Source organism: Phascolarctos cinereus, unplaced genomic scaffold (genome assembly GCF_003287225.1).
Source record: "Phascolarctos cinereus isolate Bilbo 61053 unplaced genomic scaffold, phaCin_HiC Scaffold_5;HRSCAF=322, whole genome shotgun sequence".
Lineage (NCBI taxonomy): Eukaryota > Metazoa > Chordata > Mammalia > Diprotodontia > Phascolarctidae > Phascolarctos > Phascolarctos cinereus.
Window position 1 is genome coordinate 426064975 of NW_027555958.1, and position 25351 is coordinate 426090325.

At 40.9% G+C, this 25351-nt stretch overlaps 1 protein-coding gene across 4 annotated transcripts in view; it reads right to left on the reverse strand.

The window, feature by feature from the left end:
- Window positions 1–2845: 2845 nt before the first annotated feature.
- DDR2 (discoidin domain receptor tyrosine kinase 2) overlaps window positions 2846–25351 on the reverse strand; it is a 246942-nt gene continuing 224436 nt past the window's right edge. For all 4 annotated transcript variants that reach the window (XM_078156524.1, XM_020988611.2, XM_078156522.1 and 1 more), the window contains 5 exons: window positions 20948–21075; window positions 17685–17876; window positions 15807–16041; window positions 11079–11228; window positions 2846–9892 (listed from right to left, as the gene is read on the reverse strand). In XM_078156524.1, coding sequence (XP_078012650.1) covers window positions 9752–9892; window positions 11079–11228; window positions 15807–16041; window positions 17685–17876; window positions 20948–21075 — 846 coding nt within the window. In that variant the 3' untranslated portion in view covers window positions 2846–9751. The remainder of the gene's footprint in view (window positions 9893–11078; window positions 11229–15806; window positions 16042–17684; window positions 17877–20947; window positions 21076–25351) is intronic.

Sequence of the window (25351 nt, forward strand, 5' to 3'; positions counted from 1 at the left end):
CCCCATGCCAGATACCGTCCTTCACCATTGTGGCATCTCCCAACACTCCCAGCTTTTCATCTCCCATTTGTATATTGTCTTTTTCTATTAGATTGTAATTTCTTTGAAGGCAGGGACTGTAAATTTGTATTTCTTTTTGTTTTGTATTTGTATTCCTAGTGCTTAGCACAGTGTCTGATATACAGTAGGTACTTAATATTTATTGACTGATTAACTGGCATTTACTAAGCATTTACTTACAGGCACTATACTAAGTGCTAGTGTAATGCAGAACATTATTTTGCCATTTACGTAGTAGGGCACTTTAAGCCATGGAAAGCAAAAGTTGGTGCTTAATCTTGCCCCAGACCTCTTTCCTCCTAAATCTAAACAATAGTGAAATGTACTCTTGCATAGCTCAGCATAGCCCCTACCTCCAAGCAAATGGATAAGAAAGCTTGCAACATAATTGCTTTAGATAATTATGTTTATACCAGAGACCAGGACACCTGGTCTAGTTTGTGTGATCTGTGACCCGTAACAATGGGGTGCTGGAGTGCTTATGCTTGTACTTGTGCCCCAATTTCTCCCTAGTCGCAGAAACACTGTCTCTGACAACCATTCCCCAGCCCAAGGACACTGTGGCTAGCAGTTATTCATGCATGGGCCTCAGCATGACCCTTATCTCTCTCCCTGGTACAGCTACACAGAGCTGGGCTGCTCAGGCCCCAGCCCTCAGGTCATGTCCCTGGAAGCCTCCCCAATTCCTCAGTAAGTTCCTGTGTTGTGAGAAAGCTTTCCCTTGTTGCAGAGCATTCTCTCATCAAGACCAGCCCAAGGACTCCTTTTTGGGGGGGGGCTTTTTTTTTTTAGGCAGTTGGGGTTAAGTGACTTGCCCAAGGTCACACAGCTAGTAAGTGTCAAGTGTTGGGTCTGAGGCCATATTTGAACTCAGATCCTCCTGACTTCAGGGCCGGTGCTCTATCTACTGCGCCACCTAGCTGCCCCCAGCCCAAGGACTCTTCCTCCTGCCAGACTCCAAAGATCCATCTCCTTCCCTGTCCGGTATACTCCCTGTACTTTCCCATCCATAGCCCCCAAAGACACCTGCACCTTTGGATTACCTCATCAGTGTTCCTGGCATTTCTTTCCCATGCTCTTTTCCATATAAACCCTAGCTCGACTCCTGATAGGGGCTGCTTGATTTGGATGTGCATACCCCTGGCAGCGCACGCTAATAAGTACACATTTTAAATTACATCTGGGTCTCGCTCGCTGATTTCTCGGTACAACACTAGGAATGAAAGACCTGGAGATTTTTAGCTACAGAAGAGGAGATGGGGGGGGGAGGTAATATAGAATTGTGAGGGACAACAGGGCATCATGGCTGTCTTCCATTATTTGAAGGGTTTATTTAGCTTAGCTCCAGAACGAGGAATGAGAAATTGGAGTTTCAAAATGCCAAATGTAGCATTGATGTCCGGTGAGAGTTATGCAGTAGTGGCAGTACAGGCTGGCTCAGGAGGTAGCAGTTGCCCTTCTCTGGGAGTCTTAAAGCAAAGGCTGGATGACCATTTTCCCAATATAATGCAGAAGACATTCATTTTTCAGGCCCAAGATTCTGTTTCTGCTCCCTTGCTTGCTTTCTTGATTCCCTCTGCCTCCTTGGCAAGTCATGTTGCCAGGTTTGAATTTCTTGGAGGAATGTGGAAATAGGGGCCAAATGGCTGAATGAGAGAAAGCTGTAATGTAACAATACTTTGTTCAGTAGGTTCCCAGGGAATTGATTATCACATTGCTTATGACTATTTCATTTGCTACTGGGAGTGTTTTCTCTTCTACCCCATCACCGTACCTTCTACTTGGCACTCAAAACTTCTGTATTGTTCCAGAATAGCCCAGGTAGAATCTGAATCTCAGCTATTCCTTATTAACAGGGAAGCATCCCTACTTACTTCATATCTCTCTAGAGCTAACCTGCCCCTTTTTCCAACTGAAGCCAGCTCACTGGCTCCCTCAACAGAATAAGAGCTTTCTATGGACCTACATACTCTCTCCCTAATGCCTCTAGGACTCTATTCCTGAACTAGACCCTGTTTGACCAAAAGCTACTACAACCCCTAGCCAAGGAAGGCACTGCCTTTAAAATTTAGGTTGCTCAAGAAGAAAAGGAAATTGACCAATTGCTTCTAAATGCGAAGTGTACCCTATGGAAATCCCATTTTCGTCTCAGGGTCTATCATTCTGTTCCCCACATTCCTCCCTATTCTATTATGGCCGTTAGATAAACCTTTGAAATTCCTCAGGAAAACAAAAATGGGTCTTTTGAGAGCTGGAGTTGGTGAGAGATGAATTTTGTTACTGGGTTTCATCCCAGGTCACTGCTTTAGATGTACAAAGTTGATCCTCTATTCTGCTTGTTCTGAGGAGTTATTATTTCCTGTTGGGGGGTAGATATCTGGGGGCAGTCTGTGTAGGTGTGAAACTGGGCAGGAAAGATTTTGAATATCAATTCTATAACAAAAATTGCCCCTTCCCCATCCAATCCATGGCCCTTGTGTTATTGGGAACTGTTTGTCCTACTTTGAAGACATTAAATTCTCATCTCTATTCTGGCTGAATGGTGCTGAGTTAATAAGGTTGGTCAAGTCTACAGAACAGCAAAATCTCTGAGATCACAATGTTCTTGTCCATGTGTAGAAACCAGTATTTAGAGCTTCATATAAATACTCTGATGGATGATAAATGTCCCTTTATCCCTGCTCCCATATTCCAGCCTCCACTTCCCCAAAGGTGCTGCCTCCCCCCTCCGGAGGCCAAAGCCCGGAGCTGGTTCTTCTTAGACGTTGTTTTTAAAAAGGCTCCATCAGCAGCATGTTTCTTTAATCATTATTATTTACATTTTATCATCTGACAGATGGACTTACAGAGAATAAATAAGGAAGAAAAGACAATATACAATGGGTATCACATCTCTTTTTTTCAAATACAGAGAATTTGTATCTATTCTATTTTGGAATGAGTATGACAGCTATAAACGGAGATTAAATCGGTTTGGTACTCATCAGCACTCAATAGGACACAATGTCCTCTGAGCTGTTGGGAGGGACAGAACAGGGCACAGAGAGTCACCGTCCTCAGGAGAAATGTACCACTCTGCTGTAGAGACCCAAGTTCTCCACAAAGAACAAGAGAGTAAGGGAAGAAGAAAATAACCCTAAAGAGAAAATGGCACCAGGGTATACTAGACAAACTACAAGAGTTTGTTGTACATGCGGACACTGTCCCAACTGTAATTATTTCAAAATCTCTGTATTAAGAACAAACCTTTTCTTTGAACTTAACTATTTTAGCCCTTCCTGCTTTCCCAAACTTCTCTTAAATCTTTCTGCTTACAGGTTGCTTTGATAGTGAATTCACATCAGCCTGCCTGCTCCAGGTTTTTGGACCTGATTTTATTCTCCTACCTCTTGGAAAGTCCTGTAAAGTAGTTCTCGAGATGCTATTTAGATTATTATGAAAGGCCCAGGTTTGGGACCATAGAGTCGGGGCTCTGCACTTGGGGTAGCAACTGAATATATTGGTCAAATCTGTCAGCAGATGACATTGCCACAAACTGGATGTTATAGATCTGGAACCATTAGTGAATGCCCAAAGAAAGGGAAATTGATGTCACATATTAGAAATCTGCACTATCCTGATTTGTGCAATATTTTTACCTTTCTAACACTTCCTTTAAGGTTTAAGAGAATATTCAAAGAAATGAAAATTCTTTCTTTCCTGATTTTGCTCTATATGTTTAGGTGGGATTTTTTTTTCCTATGATAATTTTTTCTTACTCCCTTTTAGCTCCAACAGGCCTACTCTCCTCACCTCCAACCTCCATCTAATTTGGTATTTAAATCTATGACCCTATGAACTTGAAGCAGCTCTTGCAGAATTACAGTGTGATTCTAATACTTCAGGACCAGGTTTTCTAAATAGAATCAGCTTATTCCGTAGTTGTCATTGGGCTACTTATGAATCCAGTGCTCCTTTTCATGTTGATAACGGACAGACAGGAAGATGACATTTTCCTTCCATTCTGAAGAAAAGTTATTAGACACATGTGCGGTAGATGGGGATAGAAGAAGGGGAGCTATGTCTAAATCTACTTCAGTATGTTTTTTTCTCTCATTGTTGGTAGAAACATTGGTTTAAATCAGGGAGTCCTCTTGTTATGTCTCCACAATTACACACAGGGACTACCTAGGATACTTTTTTCAAGCTAGGTACACAATAGGAAAGGTCTCCATCCTTCAGCCAACATATAGGAAAGAGGTCATCTCCCTGAGGTTGTTTTCATGTCTTTTAAAAAGTCAAACCCATCCCTAACCACCTAGAACAGGAAGAACCAGAATTTTAATGGTCCTGCTTAAGGGAAGCGATCTACCTATTGCAAGGCATCTCTTCTACAACCGGATTTATAATATCCCCCCCCCAGCATTCAGAAGAATTGCACCTGGACAGAATTTCTCTTACCACATCCAGTCAGGGCTAAATCACAAGGCATCAAGAGCTGAGAGTATCACAGCAACAAAGCAACCATAAGCCACCTTATCATGACCACTACTGGTGGAGCTGCTTGTAGTAATTGAGCTTGCAATGTGGGAAATCAACTCACTATTAGCAACTTGGTCTTTTTACCTTCCAATTCAAGATTCCAAGAATATTTACCAAGGGAAATGACATTCATATGTTTCTACAAAAACATTTAAATTGCCATTCAGAGGCATCTCTCCCTGTGGACCAGGATGCCTTTATTCCAGGAACATTCTGAGAGCTATGTACATCCAAAGAAATCTGCTAAAAGGAAAGGTTTTGGATAGTCTGTTGCAAAATTGGGGCCTACCAATTATATTAAGAAACAAAGACCCTGCTCAGCCATAATCCTGTTCTTTTTTCTGGGTAATCAGATTCTTAACTTTTTATCTTCTCATTCCTGGTTTTGTGCAACACAGATCCTGTTTCTTTTCAATATGTTTCTTTCCTTGGAATATCTTCATCTCCATCCTCTCTTTTACCCAAAACATGTGGACTACCCCCACATCATTGATATCTAACACATCTCACCTCCTTGTGGGTCGTGGGAAAAACCTGAGCATTTACAAGCCCTAATGGAAAAACATGTCCACACATAACATATAAACTCTGTATACACATTTCTTTCCTAAGTCAGTTGAATATTCCTCAGCCAAGTTTGAAGTCATTTCTGATGCAAGCCAATGATTTCTACAGTTTGTCTATGACCAGTCTGAGTACTGGAGCCTAACACTGGAGTGTTAGGGAAGTTGGTAGAATTTCTGTGACAGATGCCTCCTAACTAGAGGATTTTGTTTTCAAAAGAAAAATGAGAAAACTGCATTCATCCTGAAGCATGCAAGGAGTCACACCTTTCTAAGATCCTATGCCATTGAATGTCTTTCCTTAGAAGGGGCACTATTAAGCTTCAAACTGAACTTTCCTACTCCTGGCAGGAATGGAAATGATCATATCCACAATGGCTCCTTAGGATTAGCCAATGGGGTAAGTGGAATAATGAGGGGCAAGAGAGGTAATGGGACAAAAAAAAAAGATGTTATAGAGCCCCCATACCAGGCATCATTGCTTAGATCAGGACCTTCTAGAGAAATCTTGCAGCTGAGGTTCCTGATACATGGCAGAGGTCAGGTATAAATGGTCTGTGTCTTCTTAGTGGCCTTACTTAACTATGACAATTATCAGTATCTGCAAGAAAATTTCACTTTTCCTGTCTTAGTGAAATCCAGCCATGAAGAAAGGTGGCCAGAGATAATGACCCATAAGGAAACAGCATAGTGAGCAACAAGTGTCGAGTTAGAGTTAGAGAACCTTAGGACTGGCAGGGTATTCAGGATGTCATCCTATCTTCTTCTTGAGATCAGATGGCCAAATCCTCAGGGTAGCATTTTCACTGCATCTCTCTTTACCGGATCTATGGAGCTATAATCTAATACAGCCATCTCTTTCAGCCACAAGTAAGGCCAAATCAGTATCCCCAGACACGTATCTAGCATCATTATACCAAGTTAATGAGCCAGAAGTCAGCAGATAGAGGATGGGGTAGTAGGAGATAGAAAAATCACTGGTTTTGCTTAGACCTACTCTTTCTATATATCAGTAGGTGAATTCCAGAGCTCAGAGATTTGGCTCAAATCTGTCTGAAATCTCGGGCTTGCCCTTAATATCCATTGCTACCTACAAAACCTCAGAAATAAGGGCCTCCCTGATGTGCTTCTGTTGTAAGACAATGCTACCCTCTGGTGGCACAGTATAGGTGTTTTAATCACTCAAGAATTCCCCTCATCCTATACTGAACAGCTCCATTATGCTTTATTCCTTCATCATTCTTTTTTTTTTTATCTTCAATACACTCACTTGTACCATTCAATATTTTTTGACTCCCATAAAGGACTCACCATAACTTCTGCCCTAACTTGCTTTGTATGCTATATCATTCCATCTCTGTTCTCTGCAAACTTTCTTATCATTCATTCTCTCTCTCTCTCTCTCTCTCTCTCTCTCTCTCTCTCTCTCTCTCTCTCTCTCTCTCTCTCTCTCTCTCTCTCTGTCCATCCCTCCCTCTTCCCCTCTCCCCCCACCTCTCCCCCCACATCATTCAAAAAACCATTCTTGCTCTTTGATTCTGCCCCCTCTCTTCTTGCCAAACTCAACCCTCTGACCCATACTCAGCCCTCTTTAGTCTACATTACACTTCAGTCTTTCCGCATCACCTGTAACATCTTTGGCTTCTTCCCTTTCCCTCCACCCCCTTTGTGCCTGTCTGACCAGGAGAATTGACTCCAAAAGGAACAAAAAGAGTTTCATGTCCCACAAAGCATCTATTTGTCTCTTCCTCTTTCCTCAACAATCCCATACTGCCCTCTTCTAGTTAAAAAATAAGCGTTATAGCCAGGTATCTGCTATTAAACTCGAGGTCACGTGCAGCATTTTGTAGGGGATTTCTCTACTTTAAATCTATTGTTCTCAGAAATGCCCTGATCATAGATTGTAAAGATTCTTCTCCTTTCACTGTCTCTATTTTGTTTATATCCTATATTTACTTATCTATGAACTTGCTATATCCTCTCAATAGAATGTAAGCTCTCTGAAGGTAGGGACTGTTTTACTTTTGTATTTGTACCATTGGGTCAAACAAATTTAGGAGGTGCTTAAAAATGCTTGATGATTAATTTATTGATAATTTATGGGCCTCCATACTAAAATTGCCACTTATTACTACAGGTCTTCAGGTGGAGGCTGTATGAACACTTTGGGGACATATGATAGAGGGGAATTTTTGCTCAGGTCATGACTGGACTCATTAGCTTCTAAGTTCCCTTCCAATTCTGAGATTCTGTCACTATGATTCTACATGCTGTTTGCATGTAATTGGGACTGTGTCTTCATTCTGAAGCCTAAATAATGGAAGACTCACCCAAGAAGAGAAGGGGAGAATGTTTGGTGACACCACTGGTTAAACATTTCAATTTAACAAACATTCATTAAGCACCTACTGCTATATGCAAACTACCAGTGTGAATCCATTTGACAGCCCTCTGAAGTGGTTTGTTTTTTTTTTTCTTAAACAAGGGCCAGATTAATCCAGGCTAACTAAGCTAACTTCAAATATGAATTTATATAGAACTATTTTAGTGCACAAAAGCTACAGTCAGGTGAATTGCTGCAGAATCAAAGAGAGTAAACAGAAAGAAAGGAGTCAAGAAACTCATGCCCCTGGCCAAATGAGAGCTTGTAGGCAGTAGGGGCAGTGGATTAAAGCAGAGAATCTAAGTTTCAGTCTGTACTTTTGCCCCAGTAGTGATTCTGAAAACTGATTTGGGGAAAACAATCAGAACCTTGAAGGGTTGTTTGAAGTGGGTAGAGAGGCCTGTGAGACAGTGGCTTGGCATCTTGGCTTGGAAAATATGTCCAGAAATCCAGAGCAGTAATTAAGAATTTGGGGGGCCTAGGGCAAAAAAGGCATTCATGTATAGCTGCAGGGAGTAAGAAATATACCTCCAGGAAACCCGGAAGTTTTTGTGTGGCTAAAGGACTGGCTGCTAATGGAGAGATGGGAGGAGTTGGCCTGGGAGCAAATGTATGGCTCATAGAGAGAGAAAACACAGCCTAGGATAAAGCAGGTTTTTGAGAGTGCATGGATGGGTAGGATCTCACCTGCAATCTGACCCCTGGAAATGGAGTAGGGAGGAAATATATGCTAGGGAAATGCTGGTTCCTTCCAAATTTCATCACCCGGAAAGCCCCTACTGTCACTTCCTAGTCATACCTCTGCTGAAATTCTTTATTCTGAGTTGAAATCCTATATTCTGAGTTGAAAGTTAGTTTTTCTGCTGGACTGGAGAACTTGGAGTTTGTGAACATTCAGAGTCACCTCTGAGATCATCGTAAACCAAAGTTGGGACTATTTAAGTAATACCCAAGTGTCCAAAGGACACCCCAGCCTCATGCTCCACTTCATGCTGGCTGTGTCAAGCCCAACAATGATTCAGAGAGACTGTATACAAGAGAATAGTTGCAGAGGTCGTCTTCTGCCATGTTTTCCATATGCTGCTCTACATAATTGCCACTTTCCAGAAGTCTAAAGGAAGCCCTGTGCATAAGAGGAATCCACAGCAAATGAGTAAATCCATGGGTAAAGAACCACAATTGTCCCTGGAGATGGTGACTGATCCCACCTCTGATAGCTCCCTTGAGCTTGGACCAAAGATTTCTAAGGCACCTTCCATAGGTAAGATTCTACAACAGCAGCTTCAACAATGGTCTACTAGTCTCAGATATGCCTTGAATCTGTTTTAAAATCAAATCCTTCCTTGGGGAAATCCACATCTGAATATACTTGAATAAACTGTAGAGAAAAATAATATCCAGGTTCTTTTGTTGGAATTACAAATGAATATTCCACACTTGTACAGATTACATTCACATGCTCTCTTTACCTACAGCTGCCTAATCTCCCTCTTTTGCAAAGGATACTTTACCTATGGCAAATCCTCTTACCTGCCTGATTCCCCTTGGATTCTCCCTACCATGCTGATACCCTCCAATGGCACATATGCGAACCTGGGTTTGTAATTGTTGTTGTCATCATTGTTGTGTGTGTGTGTATGTGTGCGTTTACAAGTATGCTATCAGAACCATTCCTACGTATGAGGATATTGTGGAGAAATATTCAGTTACTGGCAAGCTAGCTTATGAGTTAATGGGAGAGGCCGCATTAGAACTCAAAGGCCATGAACAGCCCATGATGTAGTACTTTGCTGAACCTTTTGACTTAAACACATCCCCATGGCATTCCCCACAATATCAGTATCCTTCAAGTCTTTCTGTGTTCTGATTTGGTAATCACTTCCTAGAAATGGGAACTCAGAAAAAAAAAATCACAGAATTTGCACATTTATAAACAAGCATATTTAACATTTATAAATTATTTGAATTTTCTAGCCTTTGTCATCCAACTCTGGTATATCAGGTGAGATTTCTTTCTTTCTTTTTTTTTTTTTGATTCCCTCTGATCTAGACTTTTTTTTTCTTTTTTGGCTCTTTAATGTAAAAAAAAAAAAGAGAAAAACAAAGAAGCCTCCGCCTCCCAGGGTCCATTAGAAGTCCAAGTGAAGTGGCTTAGATTTGGAGAAGTGGTGGGTTTTAAGGGGAGGACTAGGGGACCATCAGAGGTGCTCCAGAGTTGACAGCATCACTCCTCTCCATTTCCTTGTTGGAGAAGCAGGAGGTGGATTTCTTGGAATGAGGGGCGGTGTTTGGTGTCTCTTCTCCAGCAGCTAAGCATCAGCTTATAAACAGGATCAGGGCAAATTGCAGGCTGTGGGAGGTATGTCTTTGGAAACAGACAAATAAATAACCAAAATGAGGAAATTACAAAGAAAGTCAAAAAGAAAACAAAAACAAAAACAAAGCCCAAGGAGGGGAAGGGGTAGTTGGATTTGTGTTTAAACTTTTTCCTCCCTGTTCTCCCAATTTGATATCTAAATAGGTGTTGCCCCAGCATAGTCAGGGGCTGGCAAAGCCACTGAGACCATAAGAGTAATAGGCAGCTAGGTGACTTAGTAGATAGAGCACTGAGCCTAGAGTTAGGAAGACTTGAGTTAAAATCCATTCTCAGATACTTAATAGCTGTGTGACCCTGGCCAAGTCATTTAACCTCTGTTTTCCTTAAATGGCAAACCACTCCAGCATCTTTGTCAAGAAAACCTCATGGACAGTATGGTCCATGAGTTCACAAAGCATCAGACATGATTGAATAACCAGAGTATAGAGGTTATTACCTGGGTTACTCAGAATTTGTCATTTCCCTACTCAGAAAATATCAATGACTTTCCATTACTTGCTGAGCAGATCTCAAACTCCCTAACACAGCTACCTTTCTAGCCTTAACTGGTCTACTCCCCTTCTCCTACACTAAGATTTGACCAAGTTGCATTATTCCCTATTCCCAAACATACCTGGTATTTTCCTGCCTTCATAACCCTTCTTACACTGTTCCCTCTGCCTGTAATGTCTTCCTTCTTCTGTACCAGTCAAAGTACCAGCCAGCCTTCAAGACTCAGTTTATATGCCATCTTTCTTGATCCCTCCCTCTAGCCAGAAGTAGTCTTCACCTCCATATTCTTATAATACTTTGCCATTCTAATAGTACTTATCTCATTGAAGGAAGGGGCTTTGGAACTAGCCCTGGATTTGGAGTAAATTTCAGTCTATTACTTATTACCGGTGTGGCCCTAAGCAAGTTACTTAATATCTCTGGGCCTCATTTTTCCCACCTGTAAAATGTGGGAGTTGGATTAAAATGGCATCGTAGGCCCCTTTTCAACTCTAAATCCATGATCCTCTATGATCTCTTTCTACATTAAAATATTATTTGTATACATATGCATATACACACACATATATATACATATACACATATATACGTGTGTGTGTGTGTGTTTTCAGTCAGTGCTTTCTTCTAATCCCTTTTCCAGAAACTCACATATCCATATCCATCCTTCCTTAGTTTTTCCTACCTGCCGCCCTTGGTCTCGGAAGAATTCTCCAGTATTCTCGATGACTTGTTCATCTGACAGCTGGGAATATGGCTGCTCCTGGCAAAAAGTGAAGGTCTCCCACAGCGTCACCCCAAAGGCCCACACATCACTTGCTGTGGTGAACTTGCCCTAGTCAGTTGTGGAAAAAAGAAGGGAAAAAGAGAGAAACTCAGGATAACCCTCCCCCACATACACCCCAAAGGGAGTAATGCTATGGACTTTATGCCCTCCCTTGCCTCTAGAGGCAACAACCATCATCAAAGTCAGAGTTGTGTGAGATTTTCAAAGTATGAATTTCTCATGTTCGATATGTTCTCACAGAGCTTTGTAACATTCAAAAATGATTTTCTGACCCTGCATTTCTCATATTAGAAATGCTCACAGAGCTTTGTAATATTTAAAAGTGGTTTTCCCACCCTTACCGTTCAGCTTAGACTATACCTAGGAGACTTACCCCTTTTGGGGGGACAAACCCTATAAGGATTAAACAGCCCTCAGAGATACATGATTCTCTGATTTAGTGCTAAAAGATTGTCCAAAAAAACAAAATTAGACCAAGATGTTCATCATCTCAGTATTAGAAAACCCCAATCACCCTTCAAACCCCAATTGTGCTTTAATTACTACATGCTTTTCCCCTAAACATAGATATTATATTCTTCAAAGCTCTATACTGAGCCCCCTTCTCTTTCTCTACACCATTTTTGATGATTTCATCAACTCTGATGGATTCAATTCCCATATTTTCATGATGATACCATCATCTCTATGTCTAGCCTTAATTTCTTCCTTGTATGATGGCCCTTTGTACATCTCCAACTGGTTGTTTTATAAGTGTCTTAAACTCAACCTGGCCAAAATGTAACTCATTATCTTACTTCTTTAGACCCATCCCTTCTCCAAACCTCCACATTTCTGTTGTGGTCACAACCATGCCACGCTCAAAACCTTAAGAGTCATCCTCAACTCTCCATTCCTTTTACACCCTACCCATATCCAATCAGTTACAAAGATATTACATATATATACACACACACACACACAAACACATGCTTCCATGATATTTCTCACTTACGTTCCCTTTTCTCCACTCATTTAATATGTTATCCTAATTCAAGTTCTCATGACCTCTCACCTGTACTGTGTATTGTAAGAGGCTTCTAACTGGTCTCCCTGCTTCCATTATCTCAGCACTCCAATCCCTCTAGCTGTTAAAATTATATTCCTAAAGCAAAGATCTGACCATATTACTCCCTGTTTTCTTTAGGATAAAATACTAATTCCTCAGTTTGACATTGAAAGCCCTTCACAAGTTGCCACCAGCCTTCTTTTCCCTGTTGTTCCCCAAACCATCTAGGGGCAAAGGTGTCTGGCATTAATGGAGGGATCCTGTAAATCAGAGGTGTTAACTCACTGTTTGTCTGTGCAGGTGGCCAGCAAAACTCCGAGTGAGCTGGAATGGTATTAAAATGCAACTGGGAAATCTTTAACAAAATAAACAGACTTATTACACTGTTGCCCCCTTTCATTGACTCTGCCTTCCAGCCCAACAGACCTATTCGTTATTCCCTAGATTCAGACAGAGTTCTATCTACTGCCCCCATACCTTTCCTCTCAAAGTCCCAAGCTTCCTTCATGGCTCAGCTCATGGCCAACCTCTCCTGATCCTCCTAATTGTGAATACTGTGTCCACCTTCACATTATCATATGTGCCCATCTCTGTTTACATGTTTTATTTATTCCTGCCCCCAGGGGAATATAAATTCCTTGAAAGAAAGGATGGTGTTTTGTTTTGTCCTTATACCCTCAATGCCTAGCAGAACACCTAACAGATAGTAGGAACCTAAGAAATGCTTGTTGCATTGGGATTAAGCATGACACATTTGTTAATAGACATCACAATTTTTGTTTTTTAAAAAGTCAGAAAGATGTAGTAGAAAGAGCACTTGACTTGATGACTCCTGATTTCTCTGGGCCTTAGTTTCCTCATCTGAAAAATGAGCAGCCCTACATGATCTCTACTCATTTTCAGTGATAAAAAATATAATCCTGTCATTTAGAGAATCCAAAGCCCAAATGATTTGCTCAAAATCACAGAGAAAGTTACCATGTCAAGAAAAGAACCTAGGATTCTCCTTATTTAGGGAGGGTGTGGTGCTTCATTACTATGATGGTGATGAATGGCATTTACCAAGGGTGATTAACTATGGTTGAGAAAGATGCAAATGACTGCATAATAATATTGGTTAATTATTGATGATAAAATTTAAAATAATTATTATTAACCCATGTGCCCACAAACAGTATGTAGAGGCAGCTAGATGGTACAATGGAGAAAGTGCTGAGCCTGGAGTAAGGAAGACATGAGTTCAAATTCAGCTTCAGATACTTACTAGCTTGTAACCCTGGGCAAGTCATTTAACCTCAATCTGCCTCAGTTTCCTCAATTGTAAAGTGAGGATAATAAAAGCACCTATGTCCAAAGACAATTGAGGATTAAATAAAATAACATTTGCACTTTTTGTGGTAACTAAGAATTGGCAATCGAGGGGATGCACATTAATTGGGGAATGGCTAAACAAGTTGTAGTACATAATTGTAATGGAATAATATTATTGTGATATAAGAAATGACAAGCAGGATGATTTCAGAAAAACCTGGAAAGACATACATGAACTAATACAAAGTGAAGTGAGCAGAACCAGGAGAACATTATACAGTAACAACAATATTGTATGATGAAGAATTGTGAATGACTTAGCTATTCTCAGCAATATAATGGTTCAAGACAATCCCAAAGGACTCATGATGAAAAATGTTATCTACCCTCCAGAGAAAGAACTGATATTGTCTGAATACAAACTGAAGCAGTCTCTCTCTCTCTCTCTCTCCACCCCTCCCTCTCTCCCTCTCTCTCTCTCTCTCTCTCTCTCTCTCTGTCTCTGTCTCTCATGTAAATGTTTTACATGCTTACACATGTACACATATCAGATTGCTGTCTATCTCAGGGAGGGAGTGATAGAATTTGGAACTCAAAATTTTTTTTAATTTTTTTTTAATTTTACATGTAATTGGGGGAATTTTTTTTTTAAATAGCATTTGCAAAGTGTATAGTACAATGCCTGGCACATAGTAGGTGTTTGATAAATGCTTTCGTCCTGCCTTCATTCTTTTTTTCCTTCCTTCTTCTCTAAGAATCAATCTGATTAAATTCAAAGGTGCTAATCCCCAGAGGGTTGGCTACAATGTAAATTAATTCCTTTTAGCCATAGCTATCCCCCCAAACATCTAGGGGAAGAGAGGTGTCAGGTATTGGTGGAGAGACCAGGTAGGTGCATGAAGCTACAGATCTTTGAAATACTAGCACAAAAAGTTAGAAATATATCATAGAAAGTCAGTCATCTCCAAATAAAGCAAACATTTAATTCAGCAACAAGCATTTATTAAGTACCCACCATATGCAGGCTGAGAGACAGCATGTAGAGAGGTAGAGAGCTGGTCTCACAATCAGTAAGACCCGGGTTCAAATTTGGCTTCTGACACCTACTGACTATATGACCCTGGACAATTCACTTAACCTCTTTGTGTCGCAGATAACTCTATAAGACTGTAGTTGAAGAACACATGCTGATCTGCATTGGTAGAGGGAGTTTTCTTACTGAGAGTTCTCTGTACGGAAGAAATCATAGATCCGTTGTGTAAGACCCTGTGCTAAGCACTGAGGATACAGAGATAGATGTGAAATAGATCCCAATCTCAAGCACCTTACAGTTTAATGGACAGGAGAGGAGAAGGAAGAGAAGGATAAGCATACAAACAAAGAGAAAGGGAGAATGAGATGATAAGGAGAGGCCCAGACACACGTCTAGGAGAAGTTTGAGGAGGGGTAAATCACTCTCACCCATCTAGGGCAGCACATGGCAGGCATCATAGAAGGTTTGATGAGAGTTAGGATTCGAGTTGGGTCTTGAAAGAAGGGAGGGATTTCAACACATGAAGAGGGGGGATGGAGTCCATTCTAGGCACAGAGAAGAGCAGGAACAAAAGTATGGAGCCAGGAGAGAGAGCGGGCCAAGAAGGAAGCACAGAGTAGAACATAGAGTACCTGAAGGCAGGGGTGTGCTGGTAAATTTTTAATAACCAACTCTCTGAAAAAAAAAAGTGTAGGTATAACACGTTTTTAAGTTTAATCAAAAATCATTAACACTTTCTCCATCACTTTCTTAAGTCTAGACAATTAACAAAATAATAAATCAAGCTTTGATTTGTAACAGTTGCTGATTCCCAAGGTATCAATGCTTACACTGTAAATAGACCAATGAGCTGGCTCTAGCGCCCTGCTGCACAGAAAGTAGTGGTAGGAGAGAAGGTTGGAAAGCTAGCTTCCAAGAATATTCTAAAGGACCTTACATAGCAAGCATAGGAGATTATCGTTTTATTCATTGGCACTGGGAAGCTACTGAAGATTTTTGATTAGAGGAGAGATGTGATCATAGTGGTATTACATAAGATTACATGGTAGTAGGGTAAATAAAATGAATAGGACAGACTGGAATTCAAATATTAAAATTGTTTAGGCAAAGGCAGATACCCGGCTCTCCTAATATCTCCGATGCAATTCTACCCATACAACCTTATGGACCTAGAGCAGTAATAAATCTTTGATGAATCTTCTTGATTGAGCTATTAGGAAACATGGAGACTCACCAGTAAGATGCTCTCCCAAGACATCCAGCGGATAGGAAGCACTGCCCGACCCTGGATCCTGTAGTAGTCTCCGCTGTATAGGTTCCTGCTCATCCCAAAGTCTGCGATCTTGATGGTGTAGTTCTTACCCACTAAGCAGTTTCGGGTGGCCAGGTCCCGGTGGACAAAGTTTAGAGAGGACAGATACTTCATGCCCGATGCTATCTGCGTGGCCATGAACTTCAGGTTTATGTAACTGAGGAAACATGAGAAGAAGCAATCAGCAGTAACCAGGGCCCCAGTGAGTGGAGATGAACACAGGTAAACCTTGTCACCTTCCCTGGACCATTGCAGTAAATGCCTAATTGACCTCCCTGCTTCCAATCCAACCTCCACATAACTGCCAAATCTTTATTCCTAAAACAAAGGTCTGACCATGAGCCATGCCCCATACCCCGACTTTAAAATCTTCAGTGGTTTTCTGTTGTCTCTAGGATAAAATACATACCCCTAGCTTGGCATTTAAAGGCCTCCACAGTCTGGCCTTCACGTTCTTTTCCAGGGTTACCTAAGATTTTATAGCTTCAAAGCCCCTGTTCCTGAGATTGGCCTACCTGTTATCTGTCCCATCTGATATTCCCTCTCCCATTCCCTTGGGGGTTTTTGTTAGTTCCCTACATCTGGAATGTCATCCCTCTTCACTTGTGCATTGTGTTGTGGAATCTGGCTTCCTTCAAAGTAGTACAGCTATCCCTTCATACTTGATGGCGTTGCTAATCTCAATTATTAGTAATGTCTCCCTCTTCAAATGACTTTGCATGTACTTTGTAGTTAATTATTTTTGTTTGTACTGCATTCTTCTCCTACACCTCCTGACCCAAGTAGCATATAAGCCGCTTTACAGTAGACATGGCTTATTTTTGTCTCAACCCCCACCACCACCCCTCTCCCACTGCCTAGCACAGTACCTTATACATAGATTTGTTGGCTTTAATTGAGTCGTGGGTCTGGAGAGATGAGTCTCTCTAACTATGCAATAAGTTTCTTGAGGGTTGGGACAATATCTTGCAGGTATGTTGTAGATGGAATTCTCACTGGTACATTTTTAGACTAGATTGATGCTTACATCCGTTTTCACTCTGAGATTCTGCTATTTTGTGTCACTGACAACACTTAGCAAAGTTCTGGGCATAAAGAACACCATATGTTCAATAAAAAACATTGAGTTAATAGATTAACATTCTTTTTTGATGATGTAATGTTCAGGAACAAATCCTCAAACAAGATTAAAACATTGGTATTCTGTTTGAGAGGTAGGGTTTTTTTTTCATTATAAAAAGAGGGAAACTGAAAGGTAGACTTAATAATAATAATGAAGAAAATAATAAAATTTCATATTTATATAGCTCTTTAAGAATAGAAAACTCCCTGAGAGTAGAGACTGTTTCTCTCTTTGTATTTGTGCCTCCAGGGTCTAGCACAGTGTTTGGTTAGTAGAGAGAAAGAGGAAACATCACCCTTGGAGGTCAGTCACTCTACCTTTTGGGTAGTTCTAATTGTCGGGAATTTTGTCCTTATAACAAGCCTAAAATAGCTTCTTTGTCATTTTTATCCACTGCCTCTAGTCTGCCTGCTGGGGCCAACAAGATCTTGTCTAATTCTTCTACCAATGACAGCTTTTTAAATGGTTTAGGATAACAATCATTTCCTCCTTAAAGTTTCTCTTCTTTGGGATAAGTATCCCCAGTATCTTCAACTGATGAGTTGAAGGTGATATCAAGGTCTCCAGTCCCTCTTAGCATCTTCCTACTTCTCCTCTAGGTGCTCTCAAGCTTGTCAGCATCCTTCCTCAAATGTGGTATCAGATAAATCTAACACAAAGTAGCCTGACTCAGTTACCTGACAGTAGGTGCATTACTGGAGGGAGGGCTCTGGGGTTCGTGTCGGGAAAGAAATTGATTGAGGTCCCCATTCTCCATGTATTCAGTGATCATACATAGGGGGTCTTCTGCAATGCACACTGCTAACAGCCGGATGATGTTTGGGTCCTTTAGTCGAGACATAATCTTTATCTCCTTGAGAAAATCATTCCTTTGGAAAGACATAGACAAATATATACATACCAGACCCAGACCAACACAGAGGTCACTGGGGTTGGAAGGGAAAAGCTTCCCCTGCAAACACTCCTCCTACCTCTACTTACCCATAACTCTACTTGATCTTGCTCTGCTTTGCAGAATAGGGATCAAATGCCTGGTGTTTGTCTATGCCATTTGCTCTACAATATATGTTCTCATAGAACTATATGCTCCTATAATGATGTTGGCAAACTAGATTTGTAAACAGAATCCTATTCTAAGTGCATTATGGGAGATTGTTATTTAAAGGAGCTCTAGTCTGAATTATTTGATAAAGTGAAACATCTTTTTACAAAGTGAATAGTTTCTTCCTGATTTATATATCTTATAAAGCTATATATTCATATACCAAGTGTTCTTAACAGCTGTAATCCAACCATCCAGATAATTAACAGGATAGCCAGTTTTAAAGCAACCCTATTTAAAGGCACACTTTAGTAACATACTGCTTCTTCAAAAAACTGCACTCAGAATAAAGAAGTAGATCTGTACTAGCTGGGGACCTCTAGAAAACCTCCGGCTTGGACATTTTATGATTTGTTGCAAGTTCTAGCCACACAAGTCCATTGAATGATGAAAAACCTGGGTCGCTACTGACAATTTCACAGCCAGCAGCTGGCCCCAACAGCTTATCTTGGACCCTACAGGAAATGGTCAGAATTGCATGTCCTAAGACCTGTATGTGCCATATAAGAATCATCTATAAAAAGGTGGCTATGTTGGAATTTCCCTGTTTTCCCCCAGACTGAGTTATCCTGAGATGACTGCGACCTTCCCATATCTACCTAGATCCTGACACTGTTCTCTTAGCTCACCTCAAACCCTTAAAAGCTCAGATACCTCCAGGAGACTCAGGGACTCTGACATACAACCTTGCTGAGTAGGATAGGACACACAAATGAATGTGAATCATATCTCAGTCCCCCAAATTTAAACACTGGCAAGGTGTTTAACATATCCTTTGTATTGCCTTGTCACTTCTCCTTTAAAAAATTATGTGCCAACATCATAAATACATGTTCAAGGATGAAGAACATAGTCCTTCAGTGTGATTTGGAACAACCTAATAAAGTTTCATAGGTAACCCTCTGAAAATGCTCATAACTTTATCACCTCTCTCCTTCCCAAACTCTAAGTGTGCCAACCATAGGACTCCCCAGGGACACACTGTCATGATTCTGGGGGCTTGTCATGTTATTTGAGACAAGGACAATAAACTTTCTCTCGAAGGTATGTGGAATGCTCATGACATAAATCAAAACAATACAAGGCAGTTTTACCCCAATGTGTAGCTCTTGCAGAGAAAGTAAGTCTCAATAGTGGAATAAGTCATCAGTGCTGTAATGGAAAGGCTGTTAGATAAGGCTGTCAGGGCAGGAACCATAATCTACATTAATCTTAAACTCTTGGGTGACTTCAGGAATTACTAGGGGACTTTTTGGAATAAGTTTCCAAGTAAAAACAGCTAGATATTCTCAGGTTCAGTGGACATAGAAAGAAAAGCAAAGAGAGTATAATGTAGTGTTAAAAAGTACACCACACCAGTGCTCAAATCCTGATTTTGATACTTACTGGGTCTCTAATCATAGACAAATCCTTTAAACTCTCTCAGCCACCTTTTTTTTATCTATAAATCTGGTGATAATAATATCAGAAATACTTATCTCACAAGATTGTTGTGAGGGTCAAATGAGAGAGTGTATGTAAAGTGCTTCATAAACCTTAATGAGTTACATAAATGTCAGTTATTATAGAAGAAAAAAAGGAAGAGAGAAAACAGAAAACACTGAAGGAAAGGAATTAATAAGATGAAAGGGAAGGGAAACAGGAGATTTGGCAAGAACACGTGGGCCTGATTGCAAAGTGTGTTTGCTCAAAGGAGGTTAGTATATATTGGGGTTGTGATTGACCTTCTCTCTGCCTGGACAAGCTGTTCACTTCATCCTCCCCTTGTGTTGGGACAGGGAAAGGAACATGAACAGGCCTGCTACATACCTGCAAGGCAAGAGCACATTAGATTTCTCCCTCAGGTGAGGGAGATTCCCATTGATGACAAGGATCCAGGGGTCAGTAACCCTGAGGACCATGGTGCTAACCAGCCTTGGGAGTGGATGTTAGACTGGAGTAGGGAACATGCTGGATAGAATGATAAGCAGGTATTTATAAGAGATAGTGGCCGTGCTGCCATCCAGCTTGAGAAAACTGGAACCAACGTGGAGCAGTGACCAAGCTACCAGCCACTCATTCGGGTGACACAAAACTGAGAACATTGCAGGCAAGATACCACTGACAAGCGATAATGGCAACAGTGCCAAGTGTGGGAGGAGTAAGCGGACTCCTTTCAAGCAAATGGATTTCCAGGAGATTCCACCCCTTCAACAAGCCTTCAGATCCCTTGGCCCTAAGTGGAGTCATTATCTAAATTGTGAGTTTCAGATCTGGGACTAGAGTATAGGGCAGGGCTGAAGAAAATGTTTTTCTGTTATTTTTGTTGTTATTATTGTTCTTTAATAAACTTATTGGTTTTAATGTTCATTTTTTTTAAGCTTCACTTTTTTGTAGGGGAACAAGAAGCGTGACCCTTAAAAAGAAATGAGCCAGATTTCTGATGTTTCCCAAGAAGATCTAGGTGGGGATATGAGCTATGAGAAATAGTAAGAGAAAGAACCTCCCAAGATTGAAACTGGCCCATGTGACTTTAGAGTGGAGATCCTGAGCCCCAGGTGATATAGGGGGTGACAGAAAAATGACAGAAGAAGCTCATCTCTAAGTTGATAGAAATGCCAGTAAATATGGAACTAGTCAGAATACAGATTAAGAAGGTGACCTGCATGCAGCGTAAGAAGATAAATGTGGGAAGAAAAGAGAGAAGATGAAGACTGTCTGTTTGCCATCATCATTCCCAGGCATTGGGCAGATCCTAAACCTTGTCCTCTTATAAATTCCTTGAGAGTTTCTAAGAAATATTCCTGGTTCAAGGAAGCAAATACATATAAAGGAAGATTCAAAACGTGGGTGACAGACCTGGCATTCTTGTTGGCATCTGCTCGGAGCATTTTCACAGCCACCAAGGCAGGCTGGTTGGTGTTGACATCTAAGGCAAAATCTTTGTCCATGAATTTTTCCATGCCCTCCACTTCACAGAGATGAACCTGGACAAAATTCATTGAGTCTCAGCATCATCATTTGCTCTTTCAGAGTTCTTGGTGGGCTTTTCCTAGAGATAAGCTAACTGGGACAGAGGAATTGGGAACCAACTGGACGCTTCACCTGTCCCTTCAGCAGATGAAAGAACTGAAAGGATAGAACAGGGGTGATAGGATGACTCTCATGATCTATCACTTCACCTACTGAGATGGCCTTCTAATTGGTCTCCTTGCCTTAAGTCTCCCCCTACTTAGCTCCGTCCTCTATGTAGCCAACAAAGTGATTTTCCTAAGACACAGATCTGACCATGTTATCCTCCCCCCCACTCAAAAAACTTTAGTGGTTCCTTGTTACTTCTTGGATCAAATATAAACTACATGGTTGGGCATTTAAAAGCTCTTTATAACCCAACTTTGCCCCACCTTCAGTCTTTCCTGCATTATTATATATTATCTCTCTCTACACACTCTATAATCCAACCAAACTGTCCTTTCTTTGTTGCTGACACAGAACATGTTATTTCCTATATCCTGTCCTTTGTATTGGCTGTCCCATGCAACTGTAATGCTCTCTTTCAGAACTTCTGCCTCTTGGAATCTACAGTTTCCTTCAAGACTCAGCTCAGGGCCTTCCCTGCTTCCCTTCCCCACACCAGCTGTCAGTTCTCTGCCCCTCCAAGATTACCTTGTAAGTGTTTTATATATACCTATATACATCCATTTTCACTCCTTTATTAGAATGCCAGCTCCTTGAGGGCAGGAATAGTTTTGTTTGGGCCTGGCATTTCCAGCATCTAGCACAGTGCTACATGTATATAGTAAGCACGTAATCAGTGCTTGTTGATTGACTATAGTGGGGTGAGCCCTGGACTAGGGAGTCAGGAGCCTCAGCTCTTCCATTTACCTTGGATAGGTCACAGCCTTTCTGACTCAGTTTCCTGATTTGCAGCATGAGTCCAGTAATACTTGAACTGCCTACCTCATGGAATTGTTGTAAGAAGTGTTTTGTCAACCTGAAAGGACTGTCTAAATGTGAATTATCATGAATACACATTCCAAACTATGATACAAGTGACCAATTAAAATCATGATCGAGCACTGGCCTGACATGAAATATTCCCCTCTTCATAACAATAACATATCATTATGTCCTTGCTGTCAAGAATTAAACTTCTTCTGCTTGACCCCCACTGTGGAAGCTAGGATCAGTGGGTAGAAGTTGCAGAGAGGCAGATTTAGGTTTGTTGTAAAGAAGAGTTCTCCCAGTGACAGGATCTTCCAGTTGGACAGAGCTCATCTGTCGTGTAGCCCAACCTGTGCTGAAGCCCCTCCCTCTGCAGTATCGCAGACAAGTGGTGACTGAGCTTCCACCTGAAGAAAGCCAGTGAGGTTTGTGTGATACTTTTTTATTGTCACATTGCACTGAACTTGTCCCTAATGGCACACCTAAATTTGAATCTCTGCCATTTTGTAGAATCAGAGGACTTCAAATTGGAAGAGAACATAAAGTTTCTCATTTCACAAATGAGGAAATTGAGGTCCCAAGAAGTTAAATGACTTGCTCAAAGTCACCTAAGTCAAAAAAAGCACAGTTGGGTTTCAAACCTAGGTTCCCTGAGCCCAAATCCCAGGAGCTTTCAGTTATATCATTCATTGCTTTTAGTTCTTCCCTTTAGAGTTAAGCAGAATGAATGTGATAGTCCTTCCAATATGTGAAGACAGCGATCATGTACTCCATTAAATTTTCTTGGCCAGGCTGTATCCTCAGTTCCTTCAAATTATCTTCTTATGTCACTTTCTGCAGTCTTCTCCCCCATCCTAGCCATCCTGTTCTGGACCTGATCCAACTTATTAATGCTGTTCCTCAAAATGTGGTACTCAGAACTGAGCCCAATACTCAAGAAATGGGCCAGTTAAGGAAGAGTACAAAAGGACTATCACCTCCCTTATTCTGAACACCATGCTTCAGTCCAGGAAGCGGAGATTATCATTAGCCTTCTTTGGTGACCATATCACAATATCTATTATCATACATCTTATATCATACAATATCATTCCATATTGCGCTGGACATAGAACAAAAGCCTAGGCCTTTTTTTTTAACATCTTCTATTTCCTGTACTTGTAAAGTTGGTTTTTTGAACCAGTGTAGAGTAGGGGCAGGGTAAGTGGCGCAATAGATAGACCTCCAGGCCTGGAGTCAGGAAGACTCATCTTCCTGAATTCAAATCTGGCCTCAGACACTTCCTAGCTATGTAACCCTAGACAAGTGGCATAACCCCGTTTGCCTCACTTTCCTTATCTGTAAAATGAGCTGGAGGAGGAAGGAGCAAACTACTCTAATATCTTTGCCAACAAAACCCCAAGTGGGGTCACAAAGAGTCAGACATGACTAAAATGACTGAACAAAGAACATTTATCCCTATTATATTCATCTTCTGTCCTGCCTATTTTTCTAGCCTCTGAAGATCTTCTTGTATCCACATTCAGTAAACTAATGTATTAACCATCACTCCTAGCATGATCTCACCTGCAAATTTGGTAAGCATATCATCTATGTCTTCCTCCATGTCTTTGTCAGGCAGCTAGGTTATGTGGTACAGAGAACTTTGGACCTGTAGCCAGGAAGATTTAAGATCGAATCTAGCCTCAGACACTAGCTGTGTGACCCTGTCACTTTAACCTCTGTCTGCCTCAGTTTCTTCAACTGTAAAGTGGAAATAAATAATAGCATCTAAATTTTAGAGTTATTGTGAGGATTAAATGAGATATTTGTAAAGCACTCAGCGCAATGCCTGGCAGAAAGAAGGTTTTTACTAAATGTTTCTTTCCTTCCTCTTTCTTTCATTCCTTCTTCCTTCCTCTTTCCTTCCTTCCTTCCCATCTTCCTTCCTCCTTCTTTTCTTCCTTCCTCCTCCCTTCTTTCCTTTTCAGTGGTAAAAAGGACCCATCAAAGATCTCACTCCAGGCTAATCTACACCTACCAACGACTGCTCTTTGACTCAGAAAGTGGAATGGACTGCCCTTGAAGTCCATTGGAGACGTCTTTTCACTTTTGTCACTTTTTTCAGATGTTATAAAGGGCATTTATGTTTTGTGTAGAATGGTTTCAACTGATAACCTCTGAGGTTCCTTCCAGTTTTATGATTTTATGATTATGTAACTATGATTAACCATGTAACTATTAACTATGTAACTATGATAAAATTATGACTACAGCTCCCTATAAAGAGGAATTTGATATAATGTAGGTATATCTTGGGGCCCCATCTAAGGGAACTTAGTTACTGGAATACCAAGGAGACATTGTTATGAAGATCATAGTAAAAGGCAACCCTATAGAATAGAACCTAGAGATGATGCTATGGTGAGGCTCTATTGTTTTCTCTCCAATAACAATATTTTGAAGGTCAAAGTGGAATGGAAATCCAAAAGGAAGTTCTGTGCGTTCTTCACTAACCTCCACTAACCACCTGCACCTCTGCCAAGGAATAGGCATGGGAAATTAACTAGTCCTAGAATTGAATAGAAGCAGCAGAATGGGCTAGGTTGCCTTTGAGAAACTGTACAGTGCTTGTCATGACTATAAACTTCTTCCTAAAAATAAAAGCCTGTGTTAGTAATAGCAACATTCCTCTAGTGGTGATGCAGGGCTGAGAAACATGAAATAACAGTCTCCAAAGAATTCAAGTTGAGGATCACCCAAAGGGCAGTGGAGAGGCACAAGTTTATTGCAACATCATTCAAAAAAGAGTTATGTAAGATAATATGTATGACCAGAGAAGAAGAAAGGTCAGTCCTCTGCAAAGACTAAGGGATAACTGATGAATAGCTGATGTGCTTAATTGGTATCCACCCAATGTCACAAGATCTAAAGGAAGACCCCTGACATGTTGGGTGGAGCCTTGGAGGAAGATTTGTGAGAAGCCAAACACGAGAGTCCCACAGGATGAGAGGGCATGGGTGGTTTATACTGTGCTTTGTTGGGAGAAGTATCCAAGTCAATGAGATCACAGATCCATTGAAATAGCCAAGTACAAAGTTCCAAAATAATTTCTTTTAGATTGAAGCACTGCATGTCAACTGCAAGTCTCCTGAGGAACTGCTGTCAACTGAAATCACTACATCTCATGTTCTCAGAAAGATCCTGTTGCTAATGTGTCCTTCTATGCATATCAATGTGGCATCACTTCACAAATGATTACCTCTTCTCTTGGGTGGTTGACTTGCTAGGGTGCTAGAATGAGAGAACAAATATGTCTGTTTTTCACTGTTTTATATA